Below are 15,531 nucleotides of genomic sequence, written 5' to 3' on the forward strand. Positions count from 1 at the left end.
GAGCAAAAGAAGTGGAAACTTTAGATTTAAGCTAGCTAGAAAAACTACACTACACAGCACTGAGCACATCAAAGAACACATTTGATTAGGAAAAAAAAAGTTGATTGATGTTTTATTATATAGCATTGCAACAGTAATCAAGATAAACTATGGTCAGTCATCCCTCTAACTAGGCTTTGCGTGGTTTGAACAGATCTTGATCAAAAATCTAAGTTTGCGAAACAAGTGAAATACAATTTAGTGGATCTCTGAGCTTTCAGACTGCATTGCTGGGCCATATTCTGCTTCTTTTGCAACGGCCAGTAACTCAGATCCCTGAGTTGTCCCACTGTTTCAACAGACCCTGGTGGGACTGCTTAGAGGTAAAATACCACGCAGTGTGAGTAAAGCTGGCAGAACTGGGCCCGCTGTCAGCATTAATGCATCGTCAGACCAGTCAATATTGCTGGTAATTGTATTACATAGAGCAACTAGTTAGTAAGTACCTGTTGGGCTGCTTTGGGCTGGAAAAATACCTGTCCTCCTTTCACTGCCCAGCCTCAAAAATAATAATAAGCAAATTCTATGCTGGTATCAAATGGACAATCTCTGTTCTTTCCCTGGGTTTCTGCTTTTCAGCAGGGAATTTGCCAGCACCGTTATTTTGCAGGATGGTGAAAACTACAGGAGGGATCCGGTGAGTGTGGTACTGGAGGTGGCAGTGTCAGAGAAGCGCTCGCAGCAGTGAGCTTCCCACGGCTGTAGTCAGTATGTGCACTAGGCAGGAGGAGAGTCTGGATCCCGATCCTAAGTGGAGAAGACAGATGAGAAAGAATTGGATTATCCAGGTAAACAGCGTGCCTGAGCTGTGAGGGCGGTAGCGTTGCTTTGGGACTCGGGTACCCCGGAGCGTCGCACGTGTCGGGACAACACTTCTCTGCCCTTTGTGACATTGCCCGTACCTGCACCTCAGGCCCTGACCTGCTCCCCAGTTAGAAATGTCACCTGGCCGTGAATAGTCAGCAGGACTGAGTCTTTTCTTACTTTCACCAGCGCAAAGTAGGAGTAAATCTGTTTGAGTCATTAAAGCTACGGATGTAGCTCTGCCAGGTTAAACGACTTCAGATTTTAGCGCTTTTACAGCAATGCCTAGCCAGAAATACTACGTGCAGCTAAAATCTGGATGGCCATATCCTTGCCTTGTGAAAAATCATACGGTGCGTTGGCATTAATGGAATTACTCCAGCTTTCTGCAGAGCGGCTGAGGGATGCTGCGTGCTCAGAAGGCGATGACGCATCTTAAGGTGCACCTTGCCAGATGTGAACACGTGGAATCTGAAGGCACTGTGCTCCATCCAGATCCAGGGCTGCAACGCCCCGTAGAGACACATCGCTACCTGTCCAGCCCGTAACTGCTGGGGTTAATGCGGACAGCAGCATGTCGGTATTGAATCTGGCCAGGAACAAGGTGGATCAGCTACTGCTTGTTGGTGAAGACTTCTGCCTCACCATCGGTTCCTAAGCCTTTCCCGACTCCGAACGTTCACACCTTACCAGCTTCGGGCTGCAGGTTGATGTATCCGCCAGGTGTTGGTCTCGGTGGCTCTGGCACGCCTGTGGGTGTTTCTTTAGTGGTCTCGCTGCTGGTGGTGGTGGAAGAGGGGCTGGGAAATGCCGGGGGGGCACTGGTCTTGCAAGCCCACGTTGTCGACTTGGCTGTTGGGGAGATGACGCTCTTTTGGGTGGAGACGGTGGAGTTGGGAATCGGGGTGGGCTTGGGAGGGAGGTTCGTTTCTGGAGCGGGGTGGGCAGTAGCCCCAGGTGCTGGGGGGTTCACGGACACCAGTGGGGTGCTGGTGTTAATAGCCGGATTAGTAACAACACTGGTGGTGGTGCTGGTGGCCCCGCGTGTGAGAGCAGGGGGTGGGACGGAGCTGGGAGAGGTGGCGTTGGGGTTGACAGCAGCAAGGATGGTGGTGAGGAGGGTGACGGCAGGGGGGGTGGCCTTATTTGAGGTGGGGGACTGGTGGATGGAGCACGGGACGATGGAGCCAGTGGTCGGAGCAGGTCGGGTGGTGGAGCTGGCAGTGGGACTCACAGCAGCACTGGGGGCAGCGGTGTGAGCACTTGGGGGAGTGCTGTTAGGGGGGGGTCGGGCTGATAGTGCTTGGGCTTGGGGCCTTGGGGGGGCCAGTACTTGAATTAGCGGTAGGATGGCTGCTAATGGCAATAGGGGGGGGTGACAGTGGGGAGGGTGGTGGGCGCGGGGACGGTGACTGTGGGGGTGATAGTGGCCGAAGCGGTGGGGTGAGGAGGGGTGGCCGTCCCCGTGGGGCCAGGCTCCTCCGTGCCCCCTTGCAGGCCAATTCCCAGGGTACAGTCCAGTTCCTGCTGGGGCTGTTTCTTCACCCAGCGCATCACCGAGGTCTCATTTTCAGCTTCCTTCAGATAAGGGAGGTTTTCTCCAAGCAGATTTTTCACATCCACAACACTGAGTTTCTGCAATACATGTACAACAACATCTTTGTTCATCCTTGCAGCCGGCATCACCACAAAGTGCTTTTCTAATGGGACTGCAGAAAAAACTTCCAAAAGAAAATTTTAAAAGGTAAAAAAATAGAGAATTGGTGATCTGATGGGGCTGCAGCCCCAAACCCCACCACTCAGCCCTCGACTAGCCCTGCCCTTCAGCGAGGAAAAGAGCAGCAGCATACCGGGGACATACCTGCAGTTCGTCGGGATTTAGGGAAAGAAAGGTGTCTATGTCCATGTCTATGGCAACGCCAGCTTCAGCCAAGTCTTTCAGGTCCTTTGCTGGAGCTCCCCCTTAAAGAAAGCGTACAGGGCACCTAGACACGTGCAAACACTTCCAACATTTTTGGAGGGGTTCTGGAGACTGCTAGACGTGTCTCTAGTGTGTCTAAACCTCCCTGGCCGAGGAAGAGATACCCAACCTCCATCGCCATGAGAAGGAGGGCAAAGGATGAAACACCTACCCAGGTATGGCCAAATCTGGCAATAATATGCCCTGGTGGTGCCAGCCTGGCCAGCAAAGGCCTCCTGGGCTTTTCTGTAGAGTTGGTCCTTCTTGGTTTGAGAGCAAGAAGAAATGTTTAATTGTCCAGCAGTCCTGAGGAGAGGGAGGGTCACGGGTTAGAGCCGGGGGCACCACCCCAAACCACAGCTAAAGCCCTTTTGTTGGCGGGGGGAGATGAGCCGTCTGTCCCTGCCCACGGTGCCGGTGGCTCAGGCAGGAGCTGGGAGCGGGCCGTGGCCATCCCACCGTGCTGCCTGCGAGCGGGCAGAGCCGAAACGGAGGTGGGAGTCTGCCATCCCACCATCTGCTTCCCCTGTGATCCCAGGGGCCTCGTAGGACTGGAAAGCATCCCTAAAAAGTGGCGTACCTGATTGCCGCTGGAGGTATTTGATTGATCTGCTCCTCCTGCAGATTGCACAGGTTTCTCCCACCGATTTTCTGAAGCAAGGGCCCAGTCAAGGTGCCCCCCAGGGCCAGGTACCTGCTGAGCAGCTGCTGGACCTGGGAAACAGAATTCACGTGGTTGCACGCAGGCAGGGAAGGAAGATGCTCCCGGTAGAAATGCATGTGCTGTAAAACCACTGTGCCACCCTCGGGCAATGCCTTCGCCCCGAGCTCCGCTTGGGCACCGAGCGGTCCCAGTTTGGGTTCACCAGCACCCGTCCCCCGCTGCTGCCGCGGGTTTACCTGGGGAGCCTCCCACTTGCCATCCGAGGGGCTGAGCAGGGCTGAGAGCGTGTTGCTGGATGTCACCGGCCACCGGCTGATCTCCTCCGCCGTGTACTGGCGGGACAGCGGCCCCAACAGCTTCAGCTGCTCCTCCGGGATCTCCGAAGGGTAAATCTGTAGGGCCGGGTCAGTGGGGCAGAAAAGAGGGTCAGGGAAAGGAAAATAAGGCAGAAATGGGAGCAAAGGACCCGCTCGGGCGCCTTCATCCCTGCGGCCGGCGATGCCCATTCCTGCAGCGGGTCTCGCCTATCCTGGAGCGTGCCCACGCTAACAGGGGGCTGCGCGGGGGGTCCTGCCCTGTGTCACCCATCACCTGCTCCAGCTTTTTTTTCATGACCCGGAGGTACTCCACGGTGAGCGGCTGTTCCAGCAGAGGCTCCAGGTTTGCTTTTAAAACCTCATTGCTCAGGCACAGGTCGAACTGCTCAGCGGTGCCGTAGCTGATGAGTAAGAAGGGGTCGGAGACGGTGCTGGCGGTGATGGGCTCGGACAGGCAGCCTGCAGGCAGGGAGGGCATGTCAGGCAGATGGTGTTTCCTCCCTTCCCACCTGGCCCTGGTCCTGCCACGGGGCCCCAGAGCCCCTCGGAAGAGCCCGGGTGAATGAACAGGGAATCACAGTAACGCGGCTCAAGCCGTCCTGCCGGGCGGGACTGTGAATCATCCTCCCATCCCCTGGGTCCCCAACCTATGAAGATGCCTTATTCACTTTCATTCCTTAAAGTTATTCCTGAAGAACCTGGTGATGTTTCTGCAGGCCCGTTAAAGGCAATTAAAAACGCTCCGGTAAAGTGAACCCTTTCCCACGTCACCCACACGAGCATCCTCCGGTCTTGCAGCATCCTCCCAAGGTGCTGCCCCTGCCCAGGATTTTTCTCCCCTCCTCGGCTCCTTCCCAGCTGCTGCTGCCGTATTCCTGCTCCCAGGTAAGAGCAAACACACCAGCGTGCTGTAAGGACATTTCCCCCATCTCCCCAGTTAATTTTATGGGAATCCCACAGCTTTCTGCCTGGTCCTGTCCCCCTCCCTGGGGGCACCCAGATGCCGACCAGCCTGGGGGCATTTCCCCCCCACCCCAAGAGCTCTGAACTGGTCCAGACTGGCTGCAGAGAAGGGAAATGCTCACGGTCTGCGCTCCGCTTCAGCCTGGCATGAGACGAAGCTGATGCTGCTGCGAAGGCCCTGAGGAGGGTCAGGGACTTCTCCCGCTGGGAACGTCCCTGGCTGCCGTACGCAGCCACGATGCTTCTGCCGAAAGCCTCCCGCGCTGCCTGCCGGGGGTGGGCAGAGGGTGCTGGGTCCCGCAGCCTCAGGGCTGGCCTGGCTGACGGGCGCAACTCGCCCCAAGGTCTTGAGGAGGGGGCTTACCTCGGCCACCAAGCTCAGCGTGGTCTGGTTCAAAGCCAGGACGAGCGGCCCCAAATTTTGCAGAGTCTGTAAATCCCAGCTCGAAGGATCCCTGTGGCCATCGGGAGAAGGACCAGCTCAGCATCCTCATGGCTACGCCATCCCTTCTGCTTGTCGCTCACCCCCCGTAAGAGCAGACGGGGGCTCCTTACCCGTACACTGTGCCCCCCCCCGAGGAGCACGGCATTGAGGGCATCCCGCTGGGCCCCTGTCAGCGCTGAGCAGAGCTTCAGGTTCTCCAGGACGCCGGGATCCGAGGCCGTGATGGTCTCTGGCTCCATGTCGCACACCAGTGCCCCGAGGCTGCCGAGCTGCTCGGGGCGCAGGCGGCTGCTCCTCACCCCCTGGGAGAGACAAACCAGCCCTCGTACAAACGCTTGGCAAAGGGTTTGGGGGGGGGGGAAACACCGGCCGCCCCCGGCTCGGCACCCACTCACCAGGCAGGCCAGTGCCCCACGCAGCAGCCCCGTCCGGCGGGCTGAGCCCCTGGGCAGCAGGTCCAGGTTCCCACGGGAAACCCGGGCGTAAAAAGCTCCGCAGGTCCCACCGCGCACCTCGGCCGAGCTGCGGGGAGCGAGAGTCAGCGCGGCAGGGAGGAACAGGGCGAAGGGCTTGTCGTGTCCGGGCAGGACATCTTTCGTGTTGCTTTTTGTGGGCATGGGGACAGTAGTTTTAAACTGTTGCTCCCTTCTAAGCAATGAGCTGCTGAGTTGCATGGGGCTGGGGGGGTCTCTTACCCTGGGGAGGACAACCCCGTGCACCCCATGCTGTGGCCAGCGTGGCCCCAGCATCAGAGAGGAGTGGGGTGAGGAGGGGACCAGGCGGTCTGCAGGGCTGGAAACGCTCCATGTGGGTCTGAAGGTGCCCATGGATGATTTTTGTAATACCCTTCCCCACACAGAGCTCCTGCGTGCCCCAGGGTGTGCCAGGGCCACGCTGGCGAACGGTGCGTGGCGTGATTCAGCACCAAAACCGCAGCCGTGTGCCACCCTCGATACTCACTCAAAGAAGAGCAGTAGGTCTGGCGGGTACCTGCCGAAATCGGCCGTCAGGTTCTTGGCAGCGAGCAGCCTGGCCAGGCAGGACAGCTGGGCAGAGAGTGGTTTGTCTTGTCAATGCCAAGGCAGCGAGACCCCCTTCACCCCGGCACCCCCCCGGCTCCCCGTGCCCCGTTGGGCTCCATGAGGTTTGCAGCCCCCATTCCTGCCCCTGCCCACCTCAGCACCGCTCAGCTCCGCTGTTTTGTTTTGCAATCCCCGGGCAAACGCGAGGATGTCGGCAGCAGGCAGGTCGCTGGCTGGGATGCACTGGAAGCCTTGCAGGACCGAGGCTGAGAGGCTGCGTTGGGGAGGCACAGTTGCATTTCACCATTTACTTTAGCTCGCCAACACCCCTGTGGAGGATGAACCCGCTCGTTCCCTGGGGAAATCCCCCTTCACCCCGACCACGGCTGCGTGGGGTAAGTAAGAATAACGTGGGACGTCATGAAAATGTCCCCTAATGCCAATGCTGAAGGTGGTGCTGAAGGGGATGCCCTGCAGGCAGGAGGGTGCCCGTCCCCACGGCCGGGGTGATGGCAGAGGTGCCCACCATACCCCTGGCTTGGGGTGAGGGAGAAACCAGCAGAGCCTGGATTTCGGTTCGGGGGAGGCTCCCGTTGCATCTGCGTCAGCCCCGCAAAGGAAAGGAAATTCTTGGTGTGTTTGTGCTACAACAAAAGCCGATGCAGCTGAAATCCCAGCCGGGGTGCCAGCACCAGAACTGGCTGCGCAAGGCTGTAAATCCTCTCCAGCCCAAGTGACCTGTCACAGCAGCCGTGACATGAATGTGGGGAGAAATGCAACACCCGCCCACGCCAGCCCCACTGCCTGTGCCCCCCCCGAGACCCCTCTGCTTCTCAGAGACCCCGGCTGGGCCCAGTACTTACTCAGCATGTTGCCCAGTGACAGACAGGATGGCTCCGATGATCAGGGCAGCCTGGGGAGGAGGATGGGGAGGACATTCAGCCCCAGCAAAGAACAGGAAAAAGGGCTTTTAAACCCAGGGATCAAGCGTGGAATGGGATCTGTCCTGGCCAGCACGCCCAGACCTGCAGCTGCTGCCCACAAGCTGCGGGCAGCTGAAAACTGCAGCAGCCCTGAGGCTGCTCTGGGTTACGCATGGGGGCAAAAGCCACCATAGCTGCTCTCAGGAGTGGGCACCCTTCAACAGCGGGTCTGTCCCTGCTTCCCTGGAGCTGGGGGGGGCTGGGTGCCCATCAGGTTTAAGGTCCCAGCCCTCGGTTTAGGAGCAGGGCAGGGAGGCTGCCAGGCAGTGGGTGAGCAAGGGACGGGATGGGACAGGGACAGGACCACGGGCTGCACAGGGGCCAGTGGGGAGGCGATGGCTTTGCCTCCCTGGAGCTGAGGACTGGGGGAACCGCGGCAGCTCTGCCGCTCCCGGCACCAGCTGCGAGGTTTCGGCAAAGCCCTGGTATATTCGGAGCCACGGGAGCAGCCGGCGGTGACTCACCGCTGCTGCTTTCACGAGGTCTGCGGAGAAACCTGCAACGAAGCGGGAGCCGGTTATAAAACATCCATGACCGTATGTACAGGCAGTCGGGGGCTGTTCTAAAGCAGCTCCAGGTTTAAAGTCTGGGAAGGGCCTTTTCTTTGTCAATTGAATAATATTTAGTAAATGCTGGTGAACTCTATGCAGCGAGCAGCCCCAGTACCGCCCTGCAGCCTGCACCAGCCCAAGCAACCTGGGGTGACTCAGGGTAGGTTTAGAAGACAAAAAGTGATAAATCTGCCCCTGGAAATCTGTCTGTGCAGATTTCTAACGCGGTGACGGCTGCAGCCAGGAAAAACTCCCGCTGCCTGCGGATGCTGACGGGAGCACGAGGCAGAGTGCAGGGAGCGGGTTGGGAATGAAAAGCAGCGCGGGCTGGAGCATCCCCGGTGCCGGGGGGTGGAAGGGGTTCCCGGGACAGGGCCAGCTTTTGGGGGACAAGATGTAACTCACGGAGGCAGAGGGTGATGGCTGCTGGGGCCGGGGCTGCCCGCACCATGCTTGCTGCCTGTGCTGGGGCTTCGTCCTTGGCGTGGATCAGGCGAGCAGAGAGCGCAAACGGGGAGCCGTGTCCCACACTCTGGGACGGTGCTGGCTGCCGGCCGGGGTGGGGAAGGTGCCGGGGGGGGGGTCCCGCAGCCGATTCTCTTGTCCAGTGCTGGGGCTGGAGCCGTGGGAGTACAGCGGCTCAGCGTGCTCACCTGTGCTCTGTGAGAGCCTGCACAAACCCCCTGCAACAAAGGGAGAGATTTTAAATCCTATATAATAGAAAACAAATTTCATTCTCCATCCGTTATTAAAAGAAATTCCACAATAACTTGTCCTCTCTGACACCCAGAGCCCCACTCCTGCCTGTGCCCTGCAGGGACAGGATCCCCCTCCACCCCCCAGCTCCGCACGGGACCACACCAGCACAGACTGGGGGAAATCCAGTGTAAACCAGTAGAGGAGCACCAGCAGGCATTGCCCTCCCCCTGTACCTGGCTCCGCACCCCTCAGCTAGAAACCGATAGAAAATACATCCCCGCTCTAGAAATGCCATCGATGGGCTGCCCAGAGCAATTAGCTTATTGCCCTTCGAACTAGATGTGAGTAATTTTTCTGCCAAGTCTCATTCTGTTCCCTAAATCCCACCGGTGGCCTTGCTGAGTTGCTCTCTGTCCAGGGGGGATTTGGCTCTGGGATGAGGATTCGGCGCTGCTCAGCCGGGGAAGGTGCTCACGCACCTGCGATGGCCGGGGATGGGCAGCGCCGAGGACGGCTCGGCACTTATCTGCTGCGGGGTGGGGATGTTGCTCTGAAAACGGGGTGTGACGGGGCAGTTTCTCAACAGTGTTTTGTAAAGCTGCTTTCTCTCCTGGTTTTGGTTTTGTTTTTTTTTCTCCTTTGTAAAGGGTCACTTTGAACTTTGAGGCAAATAGTTAAATCCTCTGGTTTGATGATTTCTGTGCTCCTGATGGAGACAAAGGTCCTCCCAGCTAGTGAAAACCTTTGAGCCATTCAGGGGTATATTTTATAGGGCAACTGGGGTGCAGAACAGACCAGTCCTTGATGATGGGCTCAGCACCCCTCTGGGAGGTCCTCCCCTTGTGCCCGTCCTTTTTGCCTTGACCATGGACAATTTTTTATAGTTTTCTCCCTGCAATTTCTGATCCCGCTCTGAAACACTGTCCAGCACATGTCATGAAGAAGGAAACCAAAAAGAAAGAAAGCGAAGCCTTTCTGAGGAGCCCGATGCTGTGTGGCAGCAAACGTTATCCGCGCATTTATCCCGAGCAAAGGGAAGGGTGAGAGCAGTCGGCTGGGCTGGCCACCCGGCTGCACCACCCGCTCGGCCGGGTTTGGGGGCATCAGCCTTTGCGAAGGGTCCCTGGACCTGTCGGCACAGCGCTGAGCGGGGTTTGCCATCCCCTGGTGCTCCTGGCTGGTGTCCCCATCGCCGACCCCCACCGAGCAACCAGTCCTGCAGCACCAGGGCTTGGTCAACGCCCGCGGGTGTTTCTGGTTTCTATTTTGGAAGGCTTTGCTGTAAAAACAGCTTTTTGTTGGAGTGGTAAAATTACAGAAACTTGTTTGCTACGAGGCTGCCGATGGGACGCGGCCCCTGCCCCGGGCTTGCCAGCCAGAGGTGGCTGGATCGGGAGGGCAGGGGCAAATTTGGGGCCCCTTTGCGGGTCACCGCGTCCACCGTGTCCCTGCGGAGCTTAAAACCAGTCCCGGAACAACCCCAGGGGCTGTGGACGAGCAGGTACGGGAGCATCCACCCCAAACCCGACGTGCTGGGAAGCGTCTGCCGAAGCCCCTTCCCGCAGGGACCTCGGCGGGTCGGTGGTGGGCAGTGCTGCTGCCGGAGGCAAGGAAGCACCGACTGCATCTCCCCTCCTCTTAACCAGCTGCTTCTCCGTCCTTGCCAGGTTTATAATCTTAAAAATCTCACAACTTGGAGACTGCAAATAATTCCTTTGGGTCTTCACTCGCTTTTCCAGCTGCTCCAACCCGAGGAATGACCGTTGACGTGCAAGAGTTATATAGAAATCATGCGTGGCAGCAGCTTTCCCTATGCACCCCCTAAACACCAGCAGACCCAGGGCTGCTCCCTCACCTCCTTGGCGAGGAGAGCTGCGGTGTTTTGAAATTAGGAGTTTTTCTTCCGCCTCCGTTATTTGGTTCGGGACAATCCCAGCTGCTGGTGTTGGTCAGGGTGAGCAGCGGGCAGGGACAGGCAGGGGGAGGGCCGGGACAGCGGCATCTGCCCCAGCCACCTCGGGCATCCTTGGTCATCGGTGTGAGAATTACTAAATCCGGGAGGGCTTTCGGGTAAATAATCCCAGTGGTTTCGGCCAGGGAGATTTCAGCAGGGTGAGGATGAGTGCTCACGCAACAGGTTGGCTGGGCTGGAGCCCTGGGGCCAGTCCTGCTGTGCTGGTCCGGGCTCATTCCTGGAAGCCCCCGGCACCACACCAGCCACACCGCAGCAACGCGTGTGGATTGAGAGACCAGAGGGTGAACTGCGGGGTATGTAGGTAATGGTTTACTACGGTAATGTGCAACAAGAAATAAGGGTTATCGCAAGCCGTACAGAACGTCACGAGACACATACCCGATCACAACCCGCCCCGGTCCGAACGCACGAGTGGATTCACAGATGATGCAGCAAATGGCCCCGTGGCAGTGACGGCAGAGAGGGACTGGACGTGGTGCGCGAGGGGAGCCGGGGAAGGGCGCCTGGAAAACACCTCTCCGCAGGGTAAGGAAAAACAGGTATTTATCTCTGGTTCCTGCAGTGCCGGGTAAAAGTGCAATGCACGAAGGCTGATGGGTGGTGCAGGGTGCAGGGGGCTCCTCGAGGCAGACGGCGGGGCGAGCGCTGGGTGCCAGCCCCCCAGCGCTGACGGTCCATCAGCGTCCCCTCGTGCGTGGGCACTGGCGCGTCCCCACGTACCACCCCCAGCGACCGCAGCCTCGTCCCGGCCGTGTCCCCCGTCACGCAGCGGGGACCGTTCCCACACCGAGACCTGCCAGAAGGGAAGGCTGCGTCCCACCCCTGATGCTATAAATCTCACCCGTAACTTTTCAGGACCTCCCGCGCACGTCACCCACATTCATTCTTTGGCAAACAGGTTGGTGGCGTTAATTTACAGCTTCGGGAACCGCCTGTGGGTGCCTCTCCCCTCCCCGGCCGCTCCTGGGAGATGGGATGGGCAGGGACGGGACCTGGGAAGAAGGAGACAGCTCTTCTGCTCCCCCAAACCTCCCCCCCGAGCCCTCTGCCATCGGCTCATGAGCCCGCGGTCCCCGCTCGGTGCCCAGGGCTGGTGCGGGCAGAGCCGCCAGCTGTGCACCAGTCCCCGTCCTGCAGCGGACGGCAGCACTTTGTGCCAAGCCACAAAATCAAGGTGACAGCCACCCCCTGCCCGGCGGCGTGCCGCGGCACGGTGAGCTGGCACCCGCCGGCACCCGGGGACGCAAGGACCGGGCGATGCGATACCCCGCGGGGTTTCGGTGACCTGCACGGTGCTTTCAGCCGTGAGGAGAGGGCCGTGTCGTTTTATTCCCCCTCAGGGATGGAATATTAGTTGCGTGAAACCACTGTCAGGTGCATTTTAAATGGGATGGGGCTTGTGGGATGACAGTAACTTGGGGCACGTGCTGATGGTGCCGAATACCCCGGGGACCGGTGCTCTGTATGCAATGGGCTCCAGCCACCTCTGTCCCTCCCCAGCCCACGCCCGCTGCCCTGCTCTCTTCGTTTCCTAAATGTCCTCTAAGGGCTGCAGAGGACAAGCAGGGTGGGAAAGAGAGAGAGAAGCAGCACGCCACCGACCAGCAAAGCAAGAGCATTTCCAGAGAAACTCTTCTTGGTATCTTGCAAAGCTCAGCGCCAGCGTGAGAGCCGAGCTCCTTCCCACTCTTCGCATCAGTCCTCAGCCTTTCTTTCGGCTTCAACCATTTCCTCGGCCGCTCTCGCTGCTCCAGAGCCCTCCCAAACTGCCCACCCGAAGGACCTGCCCCCAGCACCCTCCGGTGCCGACAGCCCCACAGCAACCAGCCAGCGAGCAGCCACGCGATGGGACCAAAACATGATACTTATTCCCCCTCGTTTGGGTAAAGCAGAAAGGGGCTTGTGTTTTCTGAGCTGTCTCAGCAGGGGTTACATCCACACCCAGGATAAAAGTGGGCACTAGGAAAAGGCAATGCTAGTAGAAGGTATAATAAGATCTATTAAAAAAGCTTTGGGCTGCTGGCTCTCTGACCACAAAAGTACTAAAAATACACTCATTTCCGAGACCACCCGTATTTCAGAACTGCTAAAAGACTAGATTCTTCTCATAGAAATTTGAAAAAAGTTTAAAATCCATTCCTATCAACTCACTCACCTTCAACAACCTTTAAAAAAAAAAAAAAAAAAACCCGTGGGCTGGGGCAGGAATGAAAGCATGTGGGCAGGGACGGGCAGGCAGCACGTCCTCGGCGGCAGGCAGGGACCTCTCCTGCGCCCATCGCACAGCCCAGCTCCGCGGGCAAAACACCTTGGGGCTGCCCCTGGACTAGGGGGGCTGTCGGTGCCCCCAGGCTGCATTTCAGCCTCCTGATCTCCCACCTCCCACACAACGCGTGTGCCAGTGAGCGCAGCAGGCTGGAGCGAAGGGAACTGGGGACACGGACACTGAAGCTGTACCCGGCATGTTCTCCCCTCCCTTTGCTGGGCTGCATTTTAGCATCCGAGCACTGAGGGTTTGCGGATACGTCCATCACGCTCATGGCAAAGGCATCGTCCGTGCTGCCCCAGCTGTGCCTGAGCCCCGGGACAGGGATGTAAAGCTTTGGGGTCACTCTAAGCTGGTACGTGACACACTGACTCTGCTGCTGAGGCCCAGAATTAGGAAAGGGGCATCCAGTGGCCAGATGGATGATGTGTATGTTAAAAACCAAACCCATCCTAATCGCTGCTAAAATCTGCCTAATCCCAGCCCCAGAAGTGAGGGAAGCCATGGCATACAGAAAGCGCAGATGTGGAGTCAGCGCTGGGCTCCGCGGGGACCCGCTGGGACGAAAATGGAGCATTGGGCTGGAAATGCAGAGACGTGGTTTGTGCTCACTCCAAAGCCCACTCGGCCAACCACTGCTCGCACCGGGCTCGCTGCTCCTCTGTCTCCAGGCTCTTGGCTTCGCTCGGTGCCTCATCTCCTCCGCCACCAAGCACGCCTTCCTGGCTCTCCTCTTCTTCCCCCTTCCGCATCACCTTGTCCTTCAGCTCTTGGATGATCTCATCCAGCCGGTGAGTGACGTGGTGGGGCACCCAGTTGCTGTCCATTGCGGTGACGAAGGGGTCGGGCGCGCAGACCTCGATAAGCTCCTTGCCGGTGGGGATGCGCAGGTAGTATGCGTGGAGCATCATCCTATAGGGGCTGCTGTCCTTCTTGTGGCTGTAGGTGAAGTCCCCAACGATGGGGTGGCCGATGGCGCTGCAGTGAACCCGGAGCTGATGAGTCCGCCCTAAGGGGAGAGCGGGAGCAGAGGAATCAGGGGCGCAGGTTATCCCTGAACCTCTCCTCAAAGGCACAGTGGTGCGAGGTGACGACGCACCAAATGGCATTTGTCCCGTCCCCCCGGTCTGAGAACCTGAGTCCTCCGCGAGCTGAGTGCAGCGCTCAGCACCGCTCAGCCCTTTCTAGGCTTTGTTTTTTACTGTGCCACCGTGCTGCAAGCAAGGTCCAGGGCTGCAAGCCCGGGTCCCGCTGCAGCACCTCTGCTGCCTGTCTGTCCATCCTCAGCAGCCCCCCGCACCCGCGCTGCCCCGGCCCTGAGCGCCAACCTGTCAGCGGCTGCAGCAGCACTTTGGTTACGGGGTCTCCGCTGTAGGACCCGTGCTCCAGCACGATCAGCTCCGACTGGCAAGGCTTGGGATTTTCACAGCCTGCAACGAGATCCAGAGGCGGGGGTCAGCTCCCTCCGGCGCAGCCCGGGTGGTCCGGGCAGCACAGGCAGGGTGCAGGAGCCGCTCACCCTCCGTCCCGTCGATGCACATCATGTGGGTCATGCCCTCGGTGGTGTTCTTCCCTATGGCGTAGCGGATCGTCATTCGGCTCTGGCTGACGTGGCCCCTGACCTGCAGGGCAGAAAGCCGGTTTGCAAACTGGGCCCCGGTGCTCACTCCTCGCCGGCACCGGGACGACAAGCAGCAGAGGCCAAGCTGCAGTTCTGCAAACTCAGAAGATACATCCAGAAGCAAGACCTTGCGGGGTGGGCTTACCAGGGCGAGATAGGCTTTGGTCACCAGCCGGTCTTTAAAACACTTGTAGGCGCTTCCCGCCGCCGCTTTGTTGAGCGCGACGCACAGGGCCCCGCTGGTGGAGAAGTCAAGCTGGTGGCAGAACCTGGGGAGGAGACGGGAGGCAGAGGAGCTTCCCCGGCCGCTCGGGCAGCGTCCCCGGCAGGGCAGAGCCCGTTTCGGTCCCCGGCCGCTCACCTGAAGCCGTAGTAGGTGTCGGGGTCGGCCAGCTCGGGGAAGCGGTACTTGAGCTGGCTCTGCAGGGTCAGCGTCTCGTACCACATCTTGCTGTCGATGCGGATGTCCCAGTGCTTGTTGACCACGATGAAGTCGGAGCTCTGGTACAGGATGGACAGGTTGTCGATGGTGCCCGGCTCCATGGCCAGCGCCCTGCGGGGAGCGTGAGGGGGAATTGGGGGGGTGCGCAGGGCGGGAAGAGCCTCCGGCCGCAGCCTGTGCACCCCGGGGATGGGCGCAGCACCCCGGCGGAGCGAAGGGACCCGGCGAGAGCGGGCAGGGAGCAGAGCCCGGGGCGGGGGGGGGGGGTACCCCGGTGGGACTGGAGATGTACCGGTGCTGCACCGGTGCCGGCGTCCCGCTGCACGGCTCCCAGACGTTCCCGTATCACGCGTGGAGGCCCCGCAGCCGCACGGTACCGGTCCGATCCATCCCGACGGCGGGGCTCGGCCTCCCCCCGTTCCTCTCTCCCCCCGAACCGCTGCCAGCCGGGGCCGGGCCGCGATCTCGCCGGCTCCGGCCGGGATCGCCCGCCGCGGCGCCCCGCTGGGGACACGCGGGACGGACGGAGGGGAGGAGACGGGACACGGCGGAGGGGACACGCAGGACCGCAGGGGACGGCGCTACCCCCGTCCCGACCCCCGCACCCCCCCGCGGACCGACCTGCAGCGCCGTCCCCGGGCCGGGCCGGGCCGGGCGGCGAGCAGGGCTACATTGTATCCACCGGCGGCGCGGCGTCCAGCCGTGCGTCGTATCCAATCAGCGCCGTCACCGCCTCGTCCACCCGCGCGTTCTATCCAATCAGCGCCGCCGCCGCTTTCG

General features: G+C 59.6%; 2 protein-coding genes across 7 annotated transcripts; both read right to left on the bottom strand.

The window, feature by feature from the left end:
- Positions 1-115: 115 nt before the first annotated feature.
- LOC115335798 (mesothelin-like protein) lies at positions 116-8,886 on the bottom strand. Its single transcript, XM_041120269.1, is given in 20 exon segments — positions 116-786; positions 1,534-2,128; positions 2,130-2,222; positions 2,224-2,478; positions 2,705-2,805; positions 2,976-3,109; positions 3,384-3,517; positions 3,704-3,859; positions 4,059-4,243; positions 4,870-5,014; positions 5,112-5,202; positions 5,303-5,322; positions 5,324-5,494; positions 5,588-5,714; positions 6,153-6,245; positions 6,375-6,488; positions 7,078-7,127; positions 7,662-7,693; positions 8,154-8,431; positions 8,835-8,886. Coding segments are annotated over 19 exon segments (2,625 nt in total). The 5' UTR covers positions 8,200-8,431; positions 8,835-8,886; the 3' UTR covers positions 116-703.
- A 1,830-nt stretch (positions 8,887-10,716) lies between these two features.
- On the bottom strand, positions 10,717-15,504 carry RPUSD1 (RNA pseudouridine synthase domain containing 1). 6 transcript variants are annotated; one of them, XM_030002013.2, is made up of 6 exons: positions 15,373-15,504; positions 14,671-14,862; positions 14,455-14,578; positions 14,208-14,310; positions 14,017-14,118; positions 10,717-13,697 (listed from the first exon to the last, which is right to left on the bottom strand). In XM_030002013.2, exons 2-6 carry the CDS (start codon positions 14,850-14,852, stop codon positions 13,297-13,299), a joined length of 912 nt encoding a protein of 303 aa, XP_029857873.1. In that variant the 5' UTR covers positions 14,853-14,862; positions 15,373-15,504; the 3' UTR covers positions 10,717-13,296. The 6 variants fall into 6 exon arrangements, with proteins under 6 accessions (XP_029857873.1, XP_029857869.1, XP_029857874.1 ...); XM_030002009.2 differs by having other exon boundaries at positions 14,671-14,810; positions 15,373-15,483; XM_030002014.2 differs by lacking the exon at positions 15,373-15,504 and adding an exon at positions 15,055-15,327.
- Positions 15,505-15,531: the final 27 nt, after the last annotated feature.

Source organism: Aquila chrysaetos, chromosome 25 (genome assembly GCF_900496995.4).
Source record: "Aquila chrysaetos chrysaetos chromosome 25, bAquChr1.4, whole genome shotgun sequence".
NCBI lineage: Eukaryota > Metazoa > Chordata > Aves > Accipitriformes > Accipitridae > Aquila > Aquila chrysaetos.